The following is a 25,849-nucleotide window of genomic DNA, read 5'->3' as shown; positions in this document are numbered from 1 at the left end:
CATGTGGTCTTGACAAAGGCTGCAAATAATAAGTGAAATTGCTGAAATACTGGCCTACTCACCTCAGGGGTGTTTGAAGTTGTTTTTTTTAAATCTGGTGTTACTTAACATTATACAATTCAATTTACAGCGATGGAGAACGGAGCAGGTCTTTCACCCTCATTTTTTTTTTCCAACAATATCTTTATTATTTTTTTACATTTTAATGACTTACAAACAGTCCAACATTCTAAATACTACATGAACATACACTCCTCTCAGACAGCAAAAGAAAACAAAAAAGTCATCAGATTTATCACTCCGTTAAAGGCCTAAATTTATCATTATCCCAAATCAAATGTCATTGCCCTCAGTCCTCGTCCTCCTCAGATAATACAAATCCTTCTACAAAATTCACAAATGGTCTCCACACCTTCTCAAAAACATCCAATTTCCTTTTCAGTATACATGTTATCCGCTCCAATGGCAAAGCCACCATCATTTGTTTTATCCACTGTGTGATACTCGGTTCCCTTGTTCTTTTCCATTTTAGTGCGATTAATCTTTTTGCTTGTAACAAACCCATATCAATAAACATTCTGTCACTTTTTGTGTACCTCATGTTTTCTGGGTACAATCCCAGAATAAGGAAGCCAGGATCCAAAACAACCTCTTGGATAATATTTGTTTCATAGTTTGTGTTACTGCAACCCAAAAAGAGCCTATCTTCCTGCAATCCCAAATACAATGCCAAAAGTTACCTTTATCTTCATTACATTTATTACAAGTGTCTGGAATATTAGAGTTGTACTTATTTAATTTTTCCAGAGTAATATATATTCGCATTAACCATTTGTATTGCAACAACCTTAGTCTAGAATTAATAGTTTGTTTATGAGCTTTTGCGCAAACCAATGCCCATTGTTCCATAGATATGTCCTTCTTTAAATCATTTTTCCAGGCGTTCAACCTTCCCAAAGATTTGTCAGATGTTTTGGACCTAATCAATTTATATATTTCTGATATTGCCCCTTTTTTTGAACTGCTTTTGCTAATTATGTCTTCCAATTCTGATTTTGGTGGTTTGGTGCAGGTATTATTTTGATTTGCTCGTATGTAACTTCTAATTTGGAGATATTTGAAAAATTGCTTTCTATCTATATTATATTTACTTTCACCCTCATTTTAAGGAAGGGAGTCACCAGAGTAATTCATAGTATTCATCCTCTCGGGACAGTGGATGCCTTGAAAACAAGCTCCTCTCAATCCATCCAATAGTAAGTTACTTTTTAGGCCACGGCCATGCACTGTGGGCAAAACTAGTGAAACTTTCTGTCATTGTAAAGAGGTTTAACTACACATTTGATCCCTGTGATGTCATAATGTAAAAAAAGAAGAGGAATTTTACCATGACGTTTATATACATGATAAAAAAAAAATGCTGCTGTAGTTAGTGACAGAAATGTGTCAGCATGACTGTTTGAGCTTTTTTTTTAAAAAACTTTTTTTTTAATTATTATTATTTTTGTGGGCCTACTGTAAAAATAAGCCTTTCTGTCATTAATTTTTTGTCTGTTACTTAATTACTTTGGTGTGGTATGGATGCCCATGGGGTAGCTCTTTAATATTAGGAAAAGCAGTAAAAACCATAAAATTACAGTTAAAAGTCCTAAATTTATGCCCTCCTTCACACTTCCAAGGCCGTCCAGCGAGCCATATTGGAGTCTTTGCTGGGCCAATTCTGGCCCCTGTTCCTTATGTTTTGACACCTGTGCTCAAAGTGACAGATCAATACTGACATTCCTGGAGTCCTTTTAGTGCAGCTTAAAGCCATAGCCATAGCCTTTGAGTGCCTGAATTTATGTGCATGTGCCTGGGTGCATATACACCTGTATGTTACACAGCTACCTTTTCAATAAAGGTGGCTTAAACAACTGTGCAAGAATCCTATTTACTTAATTATGTTGCAGCTGGTATACATTTTGTCCTGACCGGTGTAGTAGAAGTGAGGTGAGCTTGGGAATAAAGCAGGAATGTGCAGTGGGTGAAAGGCAGCTGGTGGCTGAGCCCTGCTGGGTCGCAAGGGAGCAAGGCCACGGCAGCCACATGAGGCTCAGCTGATTCACACACCCACAACTGATTCACACAGGCAGCCTGGCCTTCCTGCCCATACATATCTATAGTAAGATCAGAGGGACAAAACACAATGTGTGTGAAATAGATGAGGCTGGATGATAATGATTATAAAGCACAGAGCCAATGGAATGGTTTTAACAACTTGATGCTAATTAGAATAGACTTGTTGTTAATCATCTTTAAGCCTGAAAGCTTATTTGCCCACCCAGCAAGCTGCACAGTCTTCCACAAAATTAGCAATAATCATGAAGGTCAGCAGAGTTCTCCCATTTTCCCAAAAGCAACTGTTGACCACATGTTCACGTAGCTGGCTCTGAACTCAAAACTAATAAGGCGATTGCATTATCACAGTCCGAAATGACTTCTATGAAGCAAAGCCAGGAGTTATTATTTCTTACTGAAACCGACTCACCACCAATTAGCATCAAAATAACCAGCTGCATTACGGTAATGAAATGGCAAGCACTCAGGCGTTGCACTTATCAGTCTGCCCATAGCTGCGTCACACCATAAAATACTTACTTTTTCCTCCTGTTTGCTCTCCAAACAACTTTATCAGCTAATGAGTGGAATCCAGGACCATTTCAGGACAAATGTGCTACACCTGCACTTACTTCTCATCACTTCTTGTTATATACCGCAATTACATAACTACCAGGCTGGATTCACATCAGTATAAATTGAAGAAGTCGAATATCTGTGTCTCTATATATCTCACAGCCTTTGAAAATGAGGAGTAATGTCTCTTTGCCATAGCAGGTTTTCCTTGGGTCTTCCCCTGCTGTTTCTGGCACAAACAAAACATACAGCTGAGTTGCTTTCAGGTGCTCAAAATAAGGAACATTCTTCTTTATTTCACTCCCAGTGCTTGCCTGAGAAACTCGTAAAAGGACAGGACTTTCTGTGGTCAGGTAATAACATGGCATGCATTGTCATCAGCTGAGTCACATAAATGCTCCATGACATGCCAACCAAAGAAGATATGTCTGTTTATCGTTAGCTTTAAATTCTTTATGAATGAAGTGCTTTTATGCACCCGAAAAACTGTGGGGAAAATTGAGATCGTATAAGTACAGGCAAGGAGGGGACTTATAATGATGTCCCACAGAGAGTTTATCCAAAGGACACAGAAAACTCAAATCAAAGCAAAAACATTCCATGTGTATTTCCAATTTTCTTAATGAATCAGCAGCAGTTTAAATGACCTGCTATGTCTTCTCATACAGAGTGCTCACTGTACTTCCCCCTCTGTCATCTGTTCTTCGGCTCCCTCAGCTGGTCGCAATTGGTACTTGCTGCTCTGCAAAAACCACGGCTTCATCTTTACACCGGCGTTCGTGCCGAAATAGGAACGAAGAGACCAGATAAATCACTGCTAAACTGAGTCAAAATAAAAACAACCGCTTTGAAATGAACAGAAACCAGAAAGGCCCCCGAGAAACATTTTAACAAGAGCATGAAACCGAAGGGGCGCGTTTGAGTCACAAATTACAAATTGCTGGAGATTTAACCAGCTGAAAGATATTTCCTTATAAAAGCGTAAAGGTCAACATGTTGACATTGTTCGCTGATAGTCTGCTCCTTATCGAGGAATGTTTGCAGTAATTACCTGTTTATGATTGATGGAAATCTTGTAGCAATAAAATAGCCCATTAAAATGCCAGAATGTGCCCTGGTATGTTAAGAGGAAAGGTGTACATGAGTTTAATTAAAAATAAGGAAAGGCTAAGCTGCAGATAAAAAAAACCAAAACATCTTAACACTTTGGGTGTGCTAGATTATTATTAGTTGCTATGATACCCACATCCTCTATTCTCATTTCTTTGTCAGAGCCTCCTGTGGTTTAGGGCACTATATAAAACCTACTGGGCTGGCCTTCTGGCTTCTTTTTGCTTGCAGTTATTGTTGCAGTGCACAAGCCATGCTGTTTGGTTGCTCCAGCTGAGACGAGAACCCCTACTGGGCTTTTCCCATGATGATGAGAACCCCACTCTTCTCAGCCCAGCCAGCAGGCAATGGATAAGGGCCCCGAGCTGCTCCTACATCCACTCTCTCCCCTTCCCCGAGGCCTCCTGAGCCACCCTCCTTCCTCCCTCCATCCTCTGCCTCCTTTAAGTTCCCTTAAGTCATGATCTGGCCCGTAAATTAGTGCTGGGAGAAAAATAGGTTCTGTAAGATGAAACTGGGTTTCGGCTTGTATCAGCACACGACTCAGGGGAGACAAGAGAGAAGAAGCAGGCAGTAAATCCATTGGAGTCCACTGATAGCGCCTGTTTGCACAGCCACTGCCGCTTCCTTTGATCAAATGGCTGGGGGAGCGGGGGGTCGTGTGGCACTGCCGAAGGTCAGCTATATATTACACTCCTAAAAGTGATTACTGAAATTCTTAAGTGAAACCATTCTGCTGCCAGGGTGTGCTCTAATCCCCTGCAGCGTTGTCTGGGCCGGGGCAGGGGCTGGGGCCTCTCTGTGGATCTGCGCGCCCAGCACTCTTTTTCTTTCTCCCCCTCCTGCCCCACTTGTGTTTTCTATCATCAGAGCAGGGCTAAAAGGAGCCCCTACATGGAAACATGGCCTATCCTGTTGCAATATCAACTGCTGGGGCTTGGAGGAGAGAGAGCGTGCGAGAGCGAGAGAGAGCGTGCGAGAGCAAGAGAGAGAGAGAGAGAGAGAGAGAGCGCAAGAGGGGGAAAGGTAGTGTCAGGAAACAGAAAAATGCACACACTTCAAAGGCTTGAGCAGCAAATTAAGGGTTAGGCATTGGACACGACAGTAAGTGGCCTTTACATCAGAAACAGGATAAACAATGTCTGGATTGTGTTTCGCTTCTTTCCTCCATGTTGTTGCACAGAGACCCCCCGGCTTTCCCTCTACACACTGGCTGTGCTGTAGGTAAAGCACTAAACCAACTCAATAAAGCTGTTTTTTTTCTTCCCCCTTCTTTTTTCTTCTTTTTCTTACAATGAGCAAATAATTTTCATCAATTGAGCCATGATGAAATGTTTTGTACGCGAGCCACCAACGTGTGTAAATGAATGGAAAATCTGACAACACATGCGCAGAATGAATGTGTATGAGCGTATAACAAAGCCTCTGTTAAAATTCTGCAATTTTATGACTGGTAGCTAATCTATGCCACAGCGTTATACCATATCAAATCAGTTACAGCGACTTATAAAACAGAAGTGCTGCTTCGAAGCATCACACACAAACAAGCATGATGAGAGAAAACCGTGCGAGCGATTGCTTCTGTGTGTGTGTGCTTGGGTTTGAATGTGTGGTTCCTACTGCACCAGCATCACAGTTGAGCTTCAGCCAGCCAATATGATCTAAACAAGAATTATGTGAAGTCAAGCTCCATGAAACTTTATACACATTTGCTGATCATTACCTACGATTGCTTTGTGTTAACTTTGGCAGACCCACTCTGGCTCTGGGACTGAAAAAGGGGGATGATGTATTTCCTCTTATTTATTATTTGCACTGGGCTACTGAGAGGGAAAAGGGAGGGGAGGTGGGTGAGAGTGGTATGCCTGTGACTGGCGCACTGATGCCAGGAATAACAGAAAGAAACTTGCTCTGCAGCCTCATTAGCTTGTAGCAGTGCAGTTCCCAGGAGACTCAACAGAATGTAAATACATTTAAAACCCTTCTCGCCGCAGGATGCTGCATGCCAGCGCCTCCGTATTTCTGCTCCTCTGGGCTTGCTCGAAACGTGAATGCAGACAGCACCGAGCGCTGCAAGTGTGTAGGCTTCAAAAGAGTTGCAACCCCATGTTGCACGTCTCATAAATTCTAGTGGGGGAATTCAAAGAGAAATTTATCGAGCGTGGCATTCACATGTGTTGACAGTAAAGAGGGCCAACTGCACACCGGGTCTTGAGAATTTGGAGGTGCACATTCTCCCTTTCTCTCTCTTGGTTTTGAAACACCCTTTTTGACCGTTTGCCTTTTATGCACTGTCTTTGCCCTTTCCATTAAGAAAAACAGTGTGAAAGATACATGAGTCCTATAGCTGTGTTGTATACGTAAGAAAGGTTAGACGTCCTGTTGTAAACATGAGAGTCATTTATGAACACTGCTTGGCACGGAAGATTTCGTGGGCACTTCTTAAACTGTTCCCCACTGAAGCAGGTGCACTGTTATCCCAAATAAGGAGATGCACTGTAACATCATCATTTCCCAACATTGTGTTTATAATATAAGCACATTTCTGCCACATGTTTCCACCCTGAGCTGCCTTTTTCTTCAGCTGTTTGTACAGTATGAGAAGTGTTTATGGTCTTTGAATGTTGCCAATTTCACTGGAGAGAGAGAGAGCTAGAGAGCACTGCCGAGTACTGCCGAGCACTGCCGAGCACTGGGACTCAGCATACAGGGCTACACATTTGGCTCTTTCACCTATTGACACAGCTGCTGTCGTGCTGTAGCGGTCTGATTCTGGGAGTGGTGAACATATCTGCACACACTTAACCTTCATGCACATAATTGCACATGGTAACACACACACACACAGACCTATAACACGTTTGTCTTCTCCTTTCAAATGTCAAGCGCACAGATTGATATTGACCTTGGCGATTGCTCTTTGTTGTTGCCTGACTGATTGTGGCTCATTCGGAGGATGCCACGAATCATTCTGACCATCAGCACCTGCAAAAATCTCTGCCATATCCACAGATGCGTCCACCTGAACCAGTGAATGAGAAGAGGTAGTTGTTAAATCATGTTTCACTCATTTTTTTTCACAACTTTAACTTTTTTTTATTGATGTGCAGAGTCATCTGGTTACTGTACAGCTCCTCTGCAGAGCAGTTTGGGTCCTGAGCCGAGAACAGAGAGTGAGAATGTAAATTTGAAAAACAAAAAACTATATGATAATAAATTGCATCATTGGCAATTCAGTCCAGTGTCAGCCTGCAGTGCGCCACAGTGTATCTAACCCCCCTTTTACTGTATATGCAACGGCCCGGAGAGATCTGCTGATAACATTGGGATTAATGCCGGCCATTAAAAAGGAGCGTGTGTGCTGGGTTGAAGGGGTGCGTTACATTTGGCCTCTGCAGCACCACTGTATATCAGCATGTTGTCACCTGAGCTGATGTCACAGCAGGTCCTTTGGCTAAGAAAACACACTCTCTGTCTTGCGTGGGCGACGAGCGCAGAGTCACTCTCCACCCGCTAATGTGCTACTAGGGGCGGGTCATTTGGAGTTCATGGCCTATGTCAGTGCAACAGTGCATCCATAACCAATTAGGTGTCGTGCATGTGTAACTAGAGAAGCATTTTAATAACCCTCGTGATAAGGTTTAGTATACGGTGGATGGAAAACCACAAAACAAAGACAACATCTAAACTAAAACAGAAATGAGCTCTCTTTTAGACTGTGGTAATTTATGTTTTATGGATACCCCCACCCCCCAGCTCTCATTGAAACACTTGAGCACACTTGTTCATTTTGTCCGGTACCCTCCGAGGACCTTGAAATGACCTGACAACCAGGTTTTTAGTAAAGGAAACATGTCCCCTCCATGAAGAAGGTCACCCCGTTCATCCTTCCAGGATCTCTCCCCTCTGCTGGGAACAGTTTGTTATTTTGGGAAGTAAAGCAGCACCAGGCTTGTCATTACAGGATCATGGCTCTTCTTCGCATCCAAGTCCATTTAATCAAAGGACAATGTTAATTCACAGCACCAGCTGGGTGTGATTCGTGCGGCTGTGGGAAATAACTTTTTTCTTTCCCCCGTCAACTATTTTCAAGCTGTTCTCTCATTTGTCACATTTTTGTTCTGGTTCCATCTTTGAAGGGCCAGGTGTGAAGCTGCCTGCTGTGTTGATACCAAGGATTACACACTGCACATACAATTGGGCCCTCATTTACACTGGAATACAATGGAAAGCACATGTCCTAGGAATGCATATCATTTTGTTCTCGCATAACTGTCTACAGAGTAGATACAGACAGAATACCAAAGGCAAAAAAGTCATTCTTTCACTCTTATAAAATGCAATCAAAAATCAGAGGGAAAAAACTATAAAAACAATTGAACAATTAAACAGAACTCCTGACCTTCTTTGGGGATATGGGTAGCATCTCGACATCAAAAGTCATCCATATAAGTTAAAAGATTTCTGAAATTCACAGCACAAAACTATTTTTGCAGCATAACTCAAATTTTTTGGAAGGTCCAGTGATCTTATAGGTTGAAAAACTGATTTTATTTCCTTCATAAAGTGCCTACATGTAGAAGACAAGAGTGCTAGGCTAGGCTAGCAGTCACCAGTTGTACCACCCAAACTTAAACCTTAGTTTCGGCCATAAACGTATGTAAATGTAGTCAAAATCTAGTTCATTCACACAGAAATCTGGATAAATGTCCTGTTTCTACCTTAAAATGGGCATGAGAGGAACAATCTGCAACTTTACCAAGACCTGGCTGACAGGCTTTGACTCTGCATAGCAGGTGTATTTGAAGTTAACAATGGGCTTTAAGTCAGGAAATGATTTGGTACATAAAGACATTGTTCTTCTATCAGTCACATTTAATTTATAATGTACAGTGGGGAAAAGCATTATTTGATCCCCTGTTTAATTTGTTAAGTTTGCTCATGAACAAAGAAAGAAACTCTCATTTCTATGGTAGTTTAATTTTAATGGAGATGGACAGAATATCAATCAAAAATATAGAAAATAACACATTAGATAAAAGTTTGAAATTGATTTGCATCTCACTGAGTGAAATAAGTATTTGATCGCCCAGCAAAACATGATTTAATACTTGAAGGAGAAACTCATGATGGTAAGCACAGCGGTAAGATGTTTCTTGTAGTTGGTCACCAGGTTTTCATGTCTAAGGAGGGATTTTGTTCCACTCCTCTTTACAGAAACTCCCTGAATCCTTCAGGTTTCTTGTCTGCTGCTCGGCCACTCAAAGCTTCAACTCCCTCCTCAGATTTTCTATAGGTCTGGAGACTTGCTATTGCATTTTGTAACTCTAATGTTCTTCTTCTTTAGCCACTGCTTTGTTATTTTGGTGGTATGTTTTGCTAGAAGACCCGGCAATAACCCATCTTCAGTGCTCTGGCTGAGAGAAGGTTCTCGTCCAGAATTTTATGGTACATGGCCCTGTTCATGAGCCCCTCAAGTCAGTAAAGCTGTCCTGTACAGAAAAACATAATGTTTCCACCTCCGTGCTTGGCTGTGGTGTTCTTTGGATCATAATCAGCATTTCTCTTTCTCTAAACACGGCCAGTTGAGTTGATCCCAAAGAGCTCAATTTTGGAGTCGTTTACATATTCACTGGCAAACTTTCAGATGGGCCTGTACATAAGCCTTCTTACTTACGCCACTGTACAAGAAGCCTGAAATAGAAATATCAGACGTTTTGTGTATTAAAATAATAACATAAAAGTAGTAGGATAAATTGCGTTATACATTTACCACTGGCATAGATGCAAATTGGATGTTGGAATGATAATATGCAAGAATTCGATTTAAAAAATTTTTAAAATCAAAGTTATCAAAGTGAGTGGATATGATTTTCTTCATGGTTTACATCATCATGATAGAAAATAGAATCATGATATCAGCAACTGTTTCCACCTTGTGCCCATAAAACAAGTCTGGACAGTAACTGCTTCAATCTGAAGGAATTTGTTCTAAAAATGATTTTCTCCAGTTCAAAGAAGAAAAACCTTTATTTAAACAGCACATCTCATGTACAAAGGATGACTACATAAGCAAGGTAGGTGTATTTACATAACTGTAATAACGGGAGGCATAGGATTGGTAGAAACAACTAGATCTGTCAGTACTTTGTGTGATCAGCCACAACATTAGAACCACTCACAGGAGACGTATATAACATTGATTACTTCATTATATGACATTACCATGTTCTAATGGGAACCCTTTAATCCCAGCATGCATTTGTTGCCATCCAAACATTATGGAAAACCAAGCATTACTCCCCACTCCAAGGCACAGAACGGCCAATCTGACAGAGCATCCTCGGTATGAGCTGGGACAATCCTGAGGCCAAATCCCACAACGCACAGGATTTAAAAGCATGCACTGACAACATCCTGGGGCCAGACAAGACAGGCAGGTTCTGTGTCCGTGGGCTGCTGTCAAAGCAGAATATTAAGGAGGTAGCTTTAATATTGTGGCTGACTGGTATTTGTCTCTGAAATGCATTAAACTCATGAGAAATATAAATCTGTATTAGGGTAGTATAGACAAGTGGTGTAATGAAACATTAATCCAAATTATGTGGCATGCTGAGCCAAGAAGCCTCTTATTCTGTGTAGAAGGTCTTTCTTCACGCTGTCTGGCACCAAGGCTGCAAGACAAAAAAATAATATCAGTGGCTGTGAACAATCTCTGTGTCTAAACTCACACAAACACAACCTTGTCAATTTAGATCATCTAAACTATTATGTTTTCTTATATAAACAATACGGGGAAAAGGAGAGCCTAGACAGGAACTGATACTTATACTACACACGGTTTCATTTGAATAGAGAAAGTGAAGTACCTCTGCCTTTGGGAGTGATTTCTACAACCAGGTCGTCCACAGTCACGTGCTCCAAGCCCTTTTCTTTGATGACTTCTGCATATTGAACAAAAGCAAAAGATGAGTCAGTCTCACATCAGTCTACAACAAAACACAACCGCAAGCTTCTTTCCAACATCTAGTTAATGAAAGGAGTTTCTACAGTCAAACTTTAGCTTCAGCAGCTAACCATGTGCATGCCAAGAGTGAACTGTCTTCATGTCTTCAACTGGCTTCATTCTTTTCGTGAACCACCTTGCATGAACAGGACAAGGGTGCTAGTCTCGCCTAGGGGAACACATTTCTGTGCTTATCTCATCAAGTCTTTCGACTTTTCCTCACATTGTTTTATGAACGATGGATGTTTTCATGCAGATTGGCAACATCCAATGATCTCATTGCAGTTAATGTGTCTTTTCTTTTGATACGATAATCCATAACTGCTTCAAACTAAGAAGGATAAATTGTTAAGACAGGGCATGCACTACTGTGCATCATTAAGGCTGGGCACAGTGAAGCCTGGGCTTTGGCTGGGTCGTGCAGCGACCCCACGTGCTTCCACCTCACGTATAAAATGTTTATTCTAATGCTGACATTTAGCAAGTTTATTATCACATGCTGCTGGGCACTGTTATTTTAGGGTTTCTTTAATAACTTCAAAACAGACATTAAAGGTCACTTTAATGTCAATATAGTAGACATGGCACTGGTTACATATTAATATAGTTTAACCAGTCAGATTTACAGAAAAACTATATTTAAATATGCTCCAACTTTCATACAGTAATCTACATTTGTTAATATATCAGCCTCTTTAAAACCACATCACACCGCCTGAAGTTCAGTTTTTGTTTTTTTAATCCTATAACCTGACCATATTGATGTGATATTTATGATAACAACAGCACTGTTCTCTTTACCTTTGCAGTGAGCCTTCATCTGGTCCTTCCATCCGCACTCAGTGAGCCTAGCCCTCAGTATCTCTTTCAATCTGTCCATAAGATGCAAGCACATATCACACTGCACCCTTATATCCTAATGTTATGAAGTTATGAATAACGGCTGGAAATCCCACTGTTTCATATAAACACCGTCAGCTTTACACACATGTTATTCAGAGTGATGCATGCCACTGAAATGAAGATGTGATAAGTGCAGATGCTTTCTAGTTTGAAGCATCAACCGGAGTTGAGTATTTACTATTATATGAAATGTGTGCCTAGTGAACATGTAGCAGCCACATGTTTGCTTTACAATAGCTGGTAATGTCTTTAACTCAACTGATGCACTGAGCACTACTGAAACGTGACAGAGCTTGTACTTTATAGAAGCTTTACAGTCACACATGCATGGATTCAGCTAGTTACAGTGAACAAATACGAATATATCATTATTAAGAAAAGCTATAACCGACTCACCTCTCTCTTTCTCCCATCTCGGTCAACTTTTGGTTTATTGTTGCTCTCATTCTGGACTCCCTACTCATAATCTTTGATTTCCTAAGAACAACAAAGAACACACCGTGTAGTGGATCCAGAGGAAAATCGGGCTAATGTAGCCATGTTAGTTCATTAACAACAGTAACCCGAACGTGAATGTGCGCGCGCGCGCGTTACCACGTTACACCCACGTTACTAAAGTACTTTAAACCACATTAGTTCCCATTCCCAGCATCCAGGTCTTTAAAGTCAGTAAAAATGTGAGCTTCACAACCGAAGTCAAAAGTCAACATTTACTTACACTCCGGAGAAAGTTGAACGACAGAGGTCTCAGTCTTTAACAGATTCGGTAAGCATACGCTACATCAAAAATAGAAATGGCGCTATACGGCGCTAACAAGCTGTGCTTTAAGTAACAAATATCCGATTCCTCAAGAGATCCACGAAAAGAATCACAAGTTGTTTTTACTTCGCGGATTTAACCGTCACGTATTACACTCCGAGAGGAAACACAGCTGCGTTCAATGGTTCCTACGCTTCGCAGCCCCTGCAGTGCAATACTCTAATAGGTCACGCGGCGGCGGTGTTGATTACGATATGTACTCTAATCGAAATCTGCAGCTCACTTTGACCTTTAGAGCTCCTCAGCTATTGGTCCCTGCTGCTGTATACTGTGCCTTACATGCATTTTATTAGCTTGACCTGGTCACCAGCTTTTCAAGACATGACTTGGATGGGTTAATTAGAATCAGAATGAGAATACTTTATTCCCGAAGGAAATTATGTGGGTTACAGTTGCTCCAAGACAGTAACATTAACAGACTAAACTAAGTAAATAATACAATAAGTTACAGAATTTACAAATTTAAGAAATAGCACTAAAAGAATTTACAAGTTTAAGGAATTTAGTTAAGCATCTGTTTATCTTAAAAACATGATAGCTGGTTGACTGTAGTTCGTAGTTGTATTGGAAATGCAGTTAAAAATATTGTTTGAAGCAAGCACAATCAGTGGTATTTTGAGATGGGGTAAATAAAGTATTATTCATTTAGTTTCTATGAGCAGCATTAACTCTTCCACAACACCTCTTCAGCACAGCTCTTGTAGAAGAGGTCTGTTGCTGGAAAGCAGTCTCAAATTGGATGCCAAAGAAAGAAAGAAAGAAAGAAGCTTTAATGCTCTGCAGTCAGTTGTTTTTTCATGTGTGTGTGAGAGACAGCACACACACTACTCAGACACTACTGGTCTGAGTTTGCACGTGTCACATCACACATCCAGAAATTGTAAAACCCACTACATCTTTATCATTGTATATGTTCTGATATGGTAGTAAACAAAAGTTCCAAAATAGGCTCTACTCAACATTGCAAGTACTATTTTGTATGTCAGTGTGTTTTGTGTATACATATTAGTTAAAAAAGTAGACAAAAAGTCAATATTTTCTATATATACAATATATAGAAAATATTAAAGCTTAAATACTAAGTGCAAGTGTTCAGATTTTAGATTACAGATGACAGCTGCATCAAGCTACGAGCAAATGTTAAGCAGGGCAAATTAAAAATACAATTCTTAATCAAATTCATATTAACAAGTAATGAAAAGTATCTAAGGGAAAATGGTGCATGCAGATGATGGAGGGTCTGGATAGTAAACAAAAGCAAAGCCTGAGTGTTCTCAGTTTGGGCTCGATAATGTGACTTGATGCGAAATGAATGAGGCTTCTCCAGATCAGCTGCACCCGTCAGCTTTTTTATGGTGCACAGAAGCCCAGTAAGTGATGCCTGGTGGTTGTTTATTCATGTCTGATGTTGTTCATATACTCATTACATACCACAGTGAACATATTCGCAGGCAAAAATTGAGTTGGTGTAAGGATTTGCAGGGTGCCTCTTTAGGCGGAGGTGCCTGCTGTTACATCTTTGATAACACCCGAGAGACTCTGAAAACTAGATGAAGGTTTGATAAGAGCCAAATTGAGTTTTTTGAGCTTCACATTAAACTGCTTCTACTTTGCGAGACGAAGAGTAATATTAAAATGGGAAAAAAAGGAAAAAATAGTTGGAGAGTTAGTCAGAAACAGCCACTGTAAAATGACAATGCGAAACAAAGCTGGCGCTGCACAGGAGTGGCGTGGAAGCAATAATACTGGTGTCCTGGAGAGCACACATCAGAGTTCAGATGCTGAGGCCTAGAAAAATGCTTTCATGCAGAGAGTTGAAAACGAAAATGAATACCTAGTTCTTTCTTTCTGCTGAGCACAAGTGGTGCTCCAAATACCCCCGGAACACTTGCACATAGGGCATCTGTCTATTCCAATAAAGCCACCTGTGACTTGGCTGGTACATGACACTTTTTTAAAGGTCTGGGCATCCAGTGTTGCCTTTTCTTCTCATAATTTGTAAAAAAAAAAGAAAAAAGAAAAAAAAAAAAAGCATTGCCTTTGAAAACCTTTTTTTTTTTGGTTCCCCCAGAGACTTCTGCAGAAATGTTCAGTTTTCTGTCTCACATAAAGACCTCTAGCTTCTGGTGAACCTCATTGGCATACATAATTTTTTATTTCCAGCATTGTAGTAAAAAAAAAAAAAAACAAAACAAAAGAAAGAAAGAAGTCATTGAATGGTCAGCCTGTGTCTTCTCCAGACTGACCTAATATGTTACATTCACTCGTTTACTTTTTGGTCAGTGTTTGCTCAGTTTGAGGGTTGCTCATTCACATATTGCAGACTTCCATTGTTGTTTTTTTATTAACCTGAACTTGGAATACGTCGGATCTTAAAAAATGTGACACCACCAAAGGAGCCCTGCTTCTCAAAAGGAGGAGCTGTAATTATCTCCACTTGTTTGGCGTCACTAATTGATCATTTAAAGTTCCCTTCTGTTGCTCATTTTACATCATTAAGCAACATTTAAATCTTAAAACAACAACAACAACATAACTATGTAGCAGAAAGGATGCACAAGCATTTTTGTGTTCATTTTGTGAAGAAGTGGCAATGCCAAATAAACTTACAACTGTTGTTCTTTCAGGCACATTGATGCATAGCTACTTTAAAAAAAAAGCATCTATCTATATTTTTGATAATCATTTTAATGCAGGAGTGAAAAGCATCTTCATTTGCAACAAGCAGTGCTCCTTTTCCTAAGCAGTTCAATCTTTTGCAGCCATTTTTCTGTGCTTCCCACCTCCAGAGTTCTTTGTATGAGAGAGGAATGATAAATGGATTTAGCTTTATTAATGTAAAAGTTAGTAGAAGCCTGCAGATATAGCTCCGCTGAGAAGAAATGTAAAAGTGAAGTTTTAAGGGCACAAAATGCCTTGCACAGATAAGTGAAGAAATCCAACTTTCCAACGCTAATGAAACAGACTTGTAGAATACAAAGTCTTTTAATAAGGCAGGGGATGAAGAGGGAGAGGAGAAACAGGAAAATAAAGCAAATTCAAAGGCCATGATTCATGCCAAATGAAGACTGCACAAATCTGATAAGATGTTACCAGTTCTTGTCTTACACAGTCAATAAGCTGGAACTTTAGTCAGGATATGTCCTCAAAATAACTGATAAATGTAAAAAAAAAAAAAAAGACTTTTCTTTCCTTTATGATTATAAAAGACTGTACCACAGCTACCACTCCAGTTCTGCTCAGTTGCTTGCATAAGTTTAACTGCTGCTGCTGTTTCCTCAAATTTAGGGGAGTCACACTCAGCCACAACTGATAGACTCTCATTGCAGGATAGACGGTGTGAGAAGTCTGGAAACCTTTTTAATAAAATGACAGGGTAGCTACAGGACATCATGTCAAAGGCTGAGCAGGACTGTAGAAATCTTATGCCCCAGAGGGAGACTCTGCCTTTTGAGTTCTGACCAAGAACTGTCTAAGGGGAGAATTTAGCAGGACTCCCTTACTTGTTTGAGTGGGAAATTCCTCCCCCTGCATTGCCTTATGTCAGACTGATTGATGCAGTACCTGCTTTGGGATGAGTAATGGTCTTCTGTGTGCATGCAGGACTGCATGACAGAGAAAACCTCTCTGTCTGTCTGTCTGTCTGTCTGTGTGGGGTGCCTTGGTTAACTATCTTCTTCTCTGCTGACATTTGGTCAGTGAGATGAAAAGAAAATGAAAAGATAGAGAGGGTTTCATTGCTGCTGTTGACCTTTTTTCATCCCAAAGACACTATAAGGAGTTCATACTACTGTTTATGTTTGTAGACAAGCACATGTGCCTTTAGCTTGAGAGGGGGAGAGCTCCAGTCTCCACAGCTTGGTTATAACTTTTTTTCCCTTCCAATCAGAGATTTTCAGACTCTTTATCTTCTCTCCCTCCTCACATCTCTGCTGGAGCAGCCTGGGGCAGCTGGACAGGTAGCTGAAGAGATGTGCTTCGCTTCTAGCAACGCACAGGACCTACAGGGATTTAAAGTTGTTGTTTTTTTAATTGGGTACCATAAGTCAGAAGATGTGGTTCAGTATTGGGCTTTTTTGAAGAACTTATAGTTCTTTGCTCAGTTTATTGTGATTCTATAATTATTTTCTTGGCTGTTAGAACTCCCGCTAGATGATCGTGCTGCATCCTGAGGGTCACTGACCCACTACTGATCATGTGAGTCACCACATGAACCAAGGTGTGAAAAAAAAGCATGGGTCATTACAATCACCGGGGGTTAAAAGTGAAACCACTGTGAAACCTTGCCCCACCTTATTATGTGACCTATTGAGGCCACCTGAGGCAAGACGTGAGTGGGGGTTGAGGCAGCTGGGAAGAGATCTCAAGACTGTACTATAAGTGGCTGATAGGGGCACTGGGATGCCATGCTTGGAGAAAAGTCTCCTGAGTTTCTCTGGGAAACCTGCTACATAAGGGTGTGTGAGATCCCAGTGTCATCCACAATGACTAGGTGCTATGCTAGCCAATGACCCTCAGAACCACTTCCAAATGGGATGACTCCTCCCCCTGGGGGAAAATACCTGGGACTCTCTGTCATTTTTAGAACTGAAGAAGCCTCTTGGATAAGATGGGAAATGTCTTCGCAAACCTAACAAAGTCCACTAGCCTTCTTTTATCAAGCTCTCAAGACTATCATGACCTGGGTCACTGAATCTACACAGACACACAGGAGAGAAGGCATTAAAACTGGATAATTCTTTAAATGAAAAGCTGAAGATACTTCCCTGAGCTCTGCTACTGGTCATAAGCCCCGTGACTCTGTCCTAGAACTCTAAAATTGTGCGTGCAGAAATAAATTAGCTGTTTATATTGCCTTGCCTTCTAGCTGACAACCCTGCACCACCGCAAGAAGTCAATTCAGTGTTGGGTGTAAGGAGAGGCTGCGAGATGCAACAGGAAATAAAGGGGTGGAAACCATCTGCATTTGCCCAGTAAAAATAAGTTCAAAATGTTAAGGTTTACACCCTAATGTGGAATATTGAGTTCGACTAGGAGAACCATGACTGTCTTTTTCTGTGATATCCTTTTAGCTTGGAATGCAAAGTAGGGCATTGGGGGAACAACTGTAGTAAGAGAGTCAGAACAACCAATTTAATGATGAACTCATAAAAATGTCTTTCGACGTTTGCAGTGATGCCAGAAGTGTCTCCGATGTTCCCGTCACTCACCGAATCACCTCTGGTGTGACCCAAGTTTAACTTCTGAGAGATCATTTCCTGTTGCCATCTGCTTCTCAGACATTTTCCAAGACATACAGCAAGCATCAGCAGAGTCTAGATGACAGCTCTCTTACAGTTCGGTACCCCTCGTCACTCTTCTGCACAGGCATCAAAGAAATTTCCAGGTTAATGTTCCTTCTGCTCACCAATGTCTCTTTTACGTCATCTTCTCTGTTCTGTGTGTGGACTCTTGTGTTTTTTCAGCACCCATGGTGGCACGTCAGTTGCAGATTAACTGCCATAATTGCTCTTGCTTTTGCATGTCTCTTATCCATTTGTCCCAACATCCGGCAAACTCTTCATTCCGACAATCATGATGAATTCCGACAGCTCAGATGAAGCTCAGGGTTTTTCCACAATGCTTCAACTTCAATCCAAACTGCTCAGTTATATAAACCTTCTTGAATGTGTAGAAGAATAAAGAACATTATTTCTGTCAAATCATGACCAAATAAAGTTATGTTTAAAAATAGTTACTTCACAATTAAAGTTTTAATAAACTGTTGCAGCTGTGCCAGATGCTTAAATATGCACATCAGCATCAGTTTAAAGAGGTACTTACTGTTTCTGCATGTTGTGTGATGCTGCATGTATTTATTAAAGTCAAATAAAAGAATCTTCCACACAGCCAGCTGCATCAGTACTGCTGTGAGACTCTTAATTTCATTCACTAAACCTGCATGACAGCACTGTAAGAATCAGACAGTAATGTAATATGTTTAATATCTGCCTGGGTAAGAATAATATCTGTATTTTGACACACGTTTTAGTATGATATGTGATCAACAAGATACGAGTCAGTGTTTGATAAGAGAAGTGAAAGAGACAAAATACGAGAAAGCTGATTTGAGATGCTGGAGATATGTGTGAGCGTACTGTTACTGAGTAAAGACACCCAAATAGAGGCTTTGGTTTACTCTGCAGAACAATCTGAACACAGCTAACGACTTCATTCTCTAAAAAATGCCTGTTATTCATCTGAATCCAGCATACCTCTTCAAATAAGCAAAACTACCTGAAACAACCCTCTGAAAACCAGAAATACACGTGACTTAGCCTGAAACAGGTGCGGTGATGACACAGTGATGACTCACAGTTTTCAGCAATTAGTAACAGTTGCAATCAGCACAAAACTGGTAACCCAAGCCATAGTTAATCACCTTGCATGATTCATGTTCTCCTCAGGGGTTAAAGTGGACCAGAACTGCACTGCAACGTTCAGTTAACGAGTTATTAAGTCTCAGGCAACTAAACACATAATGATAACAAGTGATTTCATTTTTCATGCGTTAGGACTTTGCGTTCCTTCCAACCGACGCCAGTGACATAGGAAATTAAAATGACCCCATGGTCCTTGGCTCACACTGACTTGTCACTATCTTACTTTTTTGTTTCTCGCCCATGCTGTATGTTCATGTATGCAGATGTTAGTGAATTTTGCTGCTGTGATACTTCAGCATCTTCAGCCCTAAATCGGTGGGGGGCTATGTAGTTTAACCAGTGATTTTCCTCCCCAAGGGTTTGACATCTTGAAAGACGTACAAATCGATATTAAATAAGCCCACCACAAAAATTTAACTGTGTTGTTACTATGCATCCTCAGTAAATCCCAATAGTGTTTTTTTAATGCAAAAGAACAAAAGAAGAGGGTTTGTGCTGGTGCTGCGTCAGGTCTAGAGAGAGACAGGGCTCAATCGTCTCAGTGATTTCCCAGGGCCTTCACTACTTCTGTCTGTCAAAATAAGCTGTTTTCTTCTGTAGTTTTGCAAAAGTAACTCACTGTTGCAAAAGAAAACCCACAAGCTAGGTAAGATACATAAATTTGGTACTTAGGATATCAACACAACTTTATTGAGAACTCACTTCATCGTGCTGATTATTGAATTTATGATTTCCACCAGAGTGGCTAATCATGTTCATTTTGGCTAGCCAAAATGAGAAAACCATCCCAGCTGTCACAGGGTGTGAGGCGGTCACCAGTCTATCGCAGAGTTAACACATAGAGACAGACAGACACCCATGTACAAACATATTCACACATATGGCCAGTTTAAAATCCCTAATTAACCTAATCCCATGCATGTCTTTGGATCGTGGGATGAGCTATGAGGTGATGGTGTAAATCACTCCTCCACTGTGCTGCCCACTGATCACATCAGAGATTGCTCTATGCCTATACGGTGCTGGTGCTTATGTTTAGTCAGCATCCTCTTCTAAAATCCTGGTTTTTAGCAGCTATTTCTTTTGTGGCATGAATGTTGATGTTTTTACTGATTAAAAGTGTTGGAATGTAACTAAATGCATTTCCTTAAATATTCAAGTACGCAAAAATTAGAGGTGCATGTACTTTGCTGGATTTTTTTTTCATTTTATGCAATCTCATATAGTAGGACTGCTACTTTTTACACAAAACCTATATGCTAAAACCACATGGTTTTGATGTTCCTCTAAAAATGAGCAGTGAACAAATCAGGCACTTAACAACAACTCCATAAGTACTTGGCTAATCTTTCCATCTAGCTAATGATCTCCCCAATTTCTTTATTAGTTGTTCCTGATTGTGTTTCAAACACGAGCCCTTAATGGTCACACAAGGTGTGAAAAACCTTGGCTCACACCTTGTGTGACCATTAAGGGGTCCATATCCCTCTTGGGGGACACTCCCATAGGGCTTAAATCTGGGACTCCCCACCATTTGAACTGAAGAAGCTTCTCGGATGAGAGGTGAAACGTCTTCAAGCAACTTAAACAAGTCCAGATGCTTTTCTTTCCAAGCTCCTCAAAACATCACATAAATGCAACCCTATGAAAGTGAATTTTAAGGAACACTTAAAAATATATGTCACGGTTTGTATCCTCAAGTTCCCAAAGCCTAAGGGTGTCATGGCTGTGTGCAGGCAGGCAGGGAGAAAGGACCCAAAATGCAGGACTCGGAGGCAGATGTAAACTCAAAACACTCAGCTTTATTGCTGGACAGAAAAGGAACATAAACTTAACTGGGAATACAGAAATAAACTAAGTAGACAGGCAGGCTAGCAGACAGAACACACAGTTAACGTGAGGGTGAGTAGACGTTAACGACACGACACTGACACAAAAACACACTGGGCTTAAATACAGTGAGGGAGTCATCAAGGAATTAGAGACAGAAGGGGAACACAGCTGGGAGGAATAAGACCTAACGAGACAGGGAGCCGGAACACTGACATCAGACAGGAACAAGAACCTTCAAAGTAAAACAGGAAACAAAACACACTTTACTAAGACACGGACTAGACAGAGACAGACTTGACACTGACCAAAACCTACTGAATAATAATCATAATCAAAACAGTATCACTGATCAATCAGAACATAAATCATAATCTAGAAAAACACCAAAACATGAGAAACAGAAAGCTGGGTCAACATGACCCAGAACCGTGACAAAGGGCCCTTGAACCCTTGACTTTATAACAGCCAGAAGGGCTGAGGATCTAAAGCTAAACTGGCTTATATGGGGTCAGAATTTCTGCTATATAGTTTGGGGCCATACCCAGGCGTGAAGTGGAAAATTTTGTAAATTCATTCTAAAGTAAGGTAGCCACCCACATGGAAAAGAAATAGTAAAAACTTACATGATTTACTCATGAAAGTGGCCACTTTCTCAATACTTTCATATATTGTTTTAGTAAGTATCCAAAACATACAAGTTTCATTTATATAATTTTTCAAGGGATCTTATATCTGTTTTCACTCTTGTATGCTTTTCATACAAGTTTCACACAAGACAGATACAAACTTTATAAGATTTATATATATCTTTTCCATATGGGCAGCGAAGGATAGTCAGGACATGATGAACACAAACTATTAAAAGCTTTTTAACAGAAGTGTGACCTTTGATTTGTGTCAAAAAAGGACTTTATAACTGCATAACTGACTCTGTTTAGTTGCCATGCAAGGGCATTGTTTTGTTCTGGAGATAACTCTTCTTTGAAGGAAGTGGGAGTGGTTCTAAAACTTCGAACAGTATTTGAAATTACAAGCAGGTTTCACATCTGCAGACCAGTGAGACTCGTCCTGAAAATTTCTGATTTTCAGTTTAGAAGTGGAAGAAAATGCTCATATCCCTGTGAAAGCAGCTAAGCATTTTCAGGGAAAGACATGTGCCCTCAGATGGTTTTGCCATGTGGGAGCAGGTAAGTAGAAAATAGAATTGGACCTAAAATGGAACCCCTTCTTTTTCTTCCAAACTAGATTCTTCTCTGAGCTGAGGTTGACAATGGTTAAATTACCACATGCAGTCCAGGCCCAGTTTCACTAAGTGAATTACAGCTGAGCCGCGCTGCAAAGGGGAGCTGCCAGGGGGCGTAACCGATAAACAGTGCAATGGACAGGAGACAAGAACCCTTGTTAAGCATCTCATCGTTTGGTAAGATGGCAAACAACAGGACACCTGGACACCTTTGACGCATCGTAGCCTGCCTGGACCAGTCAGCACTGGGAAAAGTCATTACATTGCTCTGCGATGTGCTACTGCCCAACACCTGTTTTCATTTTTGATATGTCAGACAGAAATATTGAGAGAAATTAAGAAATAACTCACAACTTCTTACACTTAATGCACATTTTTTAAAATGTATTAATCTTAATAGCCTCTACAGACCTAACTTCAACTCATTTGTAATTATTTCCAGATCAGGGCATTAAGGCAGGAGGTCATTTTTTTTAAATCTTGGACTCCACTTCTCCAATCATTTCCCTGAAGTGTGACCCATGTTGCAAAGGTGTACTTATTTTCTCCTCCTTAATGAGCTCAGAAAACCCTAAATTGAGTTTATACTGAGCAGCTGTATCTGGAAGCGACTGAACTGCCAGCGTGCGGCGCAGGTGCTTCTTCGAAATGATGTGGTGCTGAGTTTTAGTTGTATTTGGTGAACTGGTACGGTGGGGTGGGGGAGGGGGTAGCAGTCACAGTGATGTGATCGCTCAGGCGTTCCTGTTTGTTCTTGTTGGTGGTGAAGAGTGCCCTGTGTGCTCTGAAGCTCCCTGACTTCATTAACCAGAAGGGCGGCCGCACTTAATAGATTGTTCGCTTTGTGAGAAACATTCGTCACCTTTCAATATAACACACAGTCAAGGAGTCATGGCCTAACACACACATGTATGCAGACACACAGATATGTGGCTTCATGTTGTTTCTGGTGAGTAAAAAAACCAATCACCTGCAGTCAGAGCTTTGACAGAGCAGTTTTGTCATGATCACTGTTGCAGGGAGACAGAAGCAGTTATCATGGTGTCAGGGATGGACGAGCAGTGCTGAAGTATTTGGACTTGCTGTCACAACTCAGTATTCATCACTGCATATTGATGTGCTTCAGCGTTTCGACACCACTATGTGTGTGAGGATGAAAAATAAGGATCAGTCCCATTGCTTTTTTACTTTAGAGTGCGTCAGCATTTTTTACATGTGGCCATCCATCATTTTCTTAACAGCTAATCCGACTTAGCCTTGTGGGGGGCCGGGCACATGGCTTCCCTGCATCAAGATGCAGGCTACACACTGGATATATTGCCAGTCCATCACATGGAATCCACACTTTTCCTTCAATAATTAAATGTCAATCCCACCTTTGTTTTGTCAAGGATGATGAAAATTTCAGTCTTAACAGTCTACTATATTCTTCTGCAGTATTACAGTTTCATGAAATATATCCATCTTTAGCCAGTAGCTGGTAACAAATTTGGGAAATCTCCCTCGAGACAGACATAATAGATCTGATGTGATAGGCTAAAGTCTAGGATGCCTGGATGTGGATTTATGGAAGGACACAGCAAAGACCGAGTATATTCAAATTATGCCTGGCAAACAGAAATGTCATTATTGCAATAAAAATCTCATCTCCCTTATATATTTATCAAAATGCTCCTACTCTCCTTTCCAAACAAGATTATTCACTGTATTTGTGGTAATCACAGCCTCTTGAATGAGGAAATTGTTTACGCAGCTAATTGCATAAGAGCAGAAATAACGATGAAAGCTGCAGGGAACTCTAAGTGAAAATTATGTTCTTAATTCACGCCACCTGTTTCACTAAAACTTGCGACATGTGACTATAAATAGAAATGTAACGTCATCAGAGATCACAGCTGTGTAGAGGTTTTAAAGAATAACTAGTGATTTAAAAAGTGCAGTCAGCCTTATCTAATTCCCTCCTTCTTCTTGGTATAGGTCAGATTTCTACATGAGTGAGTTTCAGAATTGGGCTCAGAATCACTTCTCCTTGAAATACTATATCCGAGCTGTTCTGTGAGCTGGGTCATGGGTTCAGTGGTATTCACCCTGAAACTGAAAAGGTTGATGTCCAACATAAGGAACAGACTGAATTAAAAATATAAAGACAACCTGGTCTTCTCCTGGAATTCTGTGCCCTCAAACTTGGTGTTGTAAAAGCCTTTTACATTTCTTCACCCAAAACGTTCTGATCACTTTAAACAACTGCTGTGTAGAATTCAGTGACATCTAGTAAAGCTACAGGCTGAGACCAATTAAATGTACCTCCTTTGCTGTTTTTAATCATTTAGATGAGACTATAGGGCGACGTGTGCAGGATGTACGCTGCCTCTCACCCTATGACAGCTTGGGAAAAACTCTGACCTTGAACTGGAATACCAGAAGAAAATTGATGGATGGACTGAAGGATGGGTCTATGGTATAGGTCAGATTTCGTGTCAACATTAAAATGTAAAAGTCCCTACAGACAGTGTTTGATTTATCTGTACATCTACCAAGTAAACACAAAGGGCTCTTATTAAGCAATCCTATTATTACGTAGCATTATGAACACTGCATTCCAATTTAGCTCATACATATCCATTCCTACACACCTGCCCTTTAAGACTTTACACGACTCAGCTGGCATATTTATTAAAATAAAAAAAATAAAAAATGAGACTGAGATCTTTTGTGTTTTGCCTTGCTGTTACATTTCAGCTTTATGAACATGAGAGTAGTTTGTGCACCATCAGTGTCTTCTAATTTTTAGTAAACTAGCACAGAGACCAGGTAAAAACACCTGGGTAAGAACATTGCTACCCCAGCACTGGATAGTACCCATGCCATTAGCACGACAGTTTAAGCATCAAGACTTTCAAAAAGATGACACATCATTTTATTTGATGTCTACAACATCAAATCATGCAACAAAACACACCTAATAATTTGATTAGTCTAGCATAGAAAGTAAAGAGTTAAGGATATAATATGTAGGTGGCCCAGTCCTGTATGTATAGTATCTACTCATTTTGATTCAGCAGTTTATTTGTTTTACAATCTATTAATTAGACACTTAATAAGTATTGTTTCTCCTTTTTGCCAGTCTCTGGCGTTAGAGCTTAGTTTGGTTCAGATTAAAATATCTCTCTCTTAAAAATCATTAATAATATCTCTAAAAATAACTACTTGATGAGTTACCATGAAATCTAGAGAAACTATTAAGGTCCCAAGGAGTTGAAAGTTTCCCTTGAAGAGTTTCTAACTTGCTGTGTTTATTATTTTAGAATTTGTTTATTTTTGGCTGAATGCTCTTGCCTACTTCGTGCAGTATTTGGGTATTATTATAACAGTTGACACTGGTGTGAACACAGTTTTTGTGTCTGCTCACTGTGATAAAGGTAATCTTGGTTAGCACACCCTCTTAACAAACCCGAGTCTCTGTTTCTGACTTGGAGGGCAGGACACAATCAGCCCAAAAAGTAAACAGTGGCTTACATGCTGCTTTAACATAACAAAACAGTGTGATTGTCTGATTAAAGAGGACTCGCTTCACTTTAAGTTAGGCAGCTCGACCAGTCTGATGACATCTGTGAGCTTGCTGCTTTGCATTTCATCGTGGTTTTTCACCATGTGTGGATGAAAACGTAATTGTAATTGCTTCCCAAATCAGTGCCCCTTCTGAAATTTGCAAAAAGGAGATTAATGTTTTTAACTGTATGAAATATGACATTTAATCACAGCACCAGTGCAGACAGCCTTTACAGTCAGTACATTTTCTAAATTTCCTCCTCCTTATCTCAAAGCTTAGAGACTGAGCT

At 40.4% G+C, this 25,849-nt stretch overlaps 1 protein-coding gene across 1 annotated transcript; it reads right to left on the bottom strand.

Moving 5' to 3' along the window:
- Positions 1-9,794: 9,794 nt before the first annotated feature.
- eny2 (ENY2 transcription and export complex 2 subunit) lies at positions 9,795-12,624 on the bottom strand. The gene is made up of 5 exons (XM_084944924.1): positions 12,411-12,624; positions 12,089-12,169; positions 11,591-11,661; positions 10,653-10,727; positions 9,795-10,457 (listed from the first exon to the last, which is right to left on the bottom strand). The coding sequence occupies exons 2-5, from the start codon at positions 12,154-12,156 to the stop codon at positions 10,384-10,386; spliced, it is 288 nt and encodes a 95-aa protein (XP_084801050.1). The 5' UTR covers positions 12,157-12,169; positions 12,411-12,624; the 3' UTR covers positions 9,795-10,383.
- Positions 12,625-25,849: the final 13,225 nt, after the last annotated feature.

The sequence above is a fragment of the Perissodus microlepis genome, chromosome 11 (assembly GCF_051167445.1).
Source record: "Perissodus microlepis isolate ML-2025 ecotype Zambia chromosome 11, ASM5116744v1, whole genome shotgun sequence".
Classification (NCBI taxonomy): Eukaryota; Metazoa; Chordata; class Actinopteri; order Cichliformes; family Cichlidae; genus Perissodus; species Perissodus microlepis.
The sequence above is the reverse complement of the archived record's forward strand: the minus strand, read 5'-3'. Positions and strand labels throughout refer to the sequence as shown.

What these genes read in the sequence shown, in the direction of transcription:
- eny2 (XM_084944924.1), bottom strand. Translation starts at nt 12,156, where the DNA reads ATGAGTAGGGAGTCCAGAATGAGAGCAACAATAAACCAAAAGTTGACC. An exon ending in GATGAAGGCTCACTGCAAAG is followed by an intron (nt 10,728 to 11,590) that starts GTAAAGAGAACA and finishes TTCAATATGCAG; the next exon opens with AAGTCATCAAAGAAAAGGGC. An exon ending in AATCACTCCCAAAGGCAGAG is followed by an intron (nt 10,458 to 10,652) that starts GTACTTCACTTT and finishes TTTGTCTTGCAG; the next exon opens with CCTTGGTGCCAGACAGCGTG.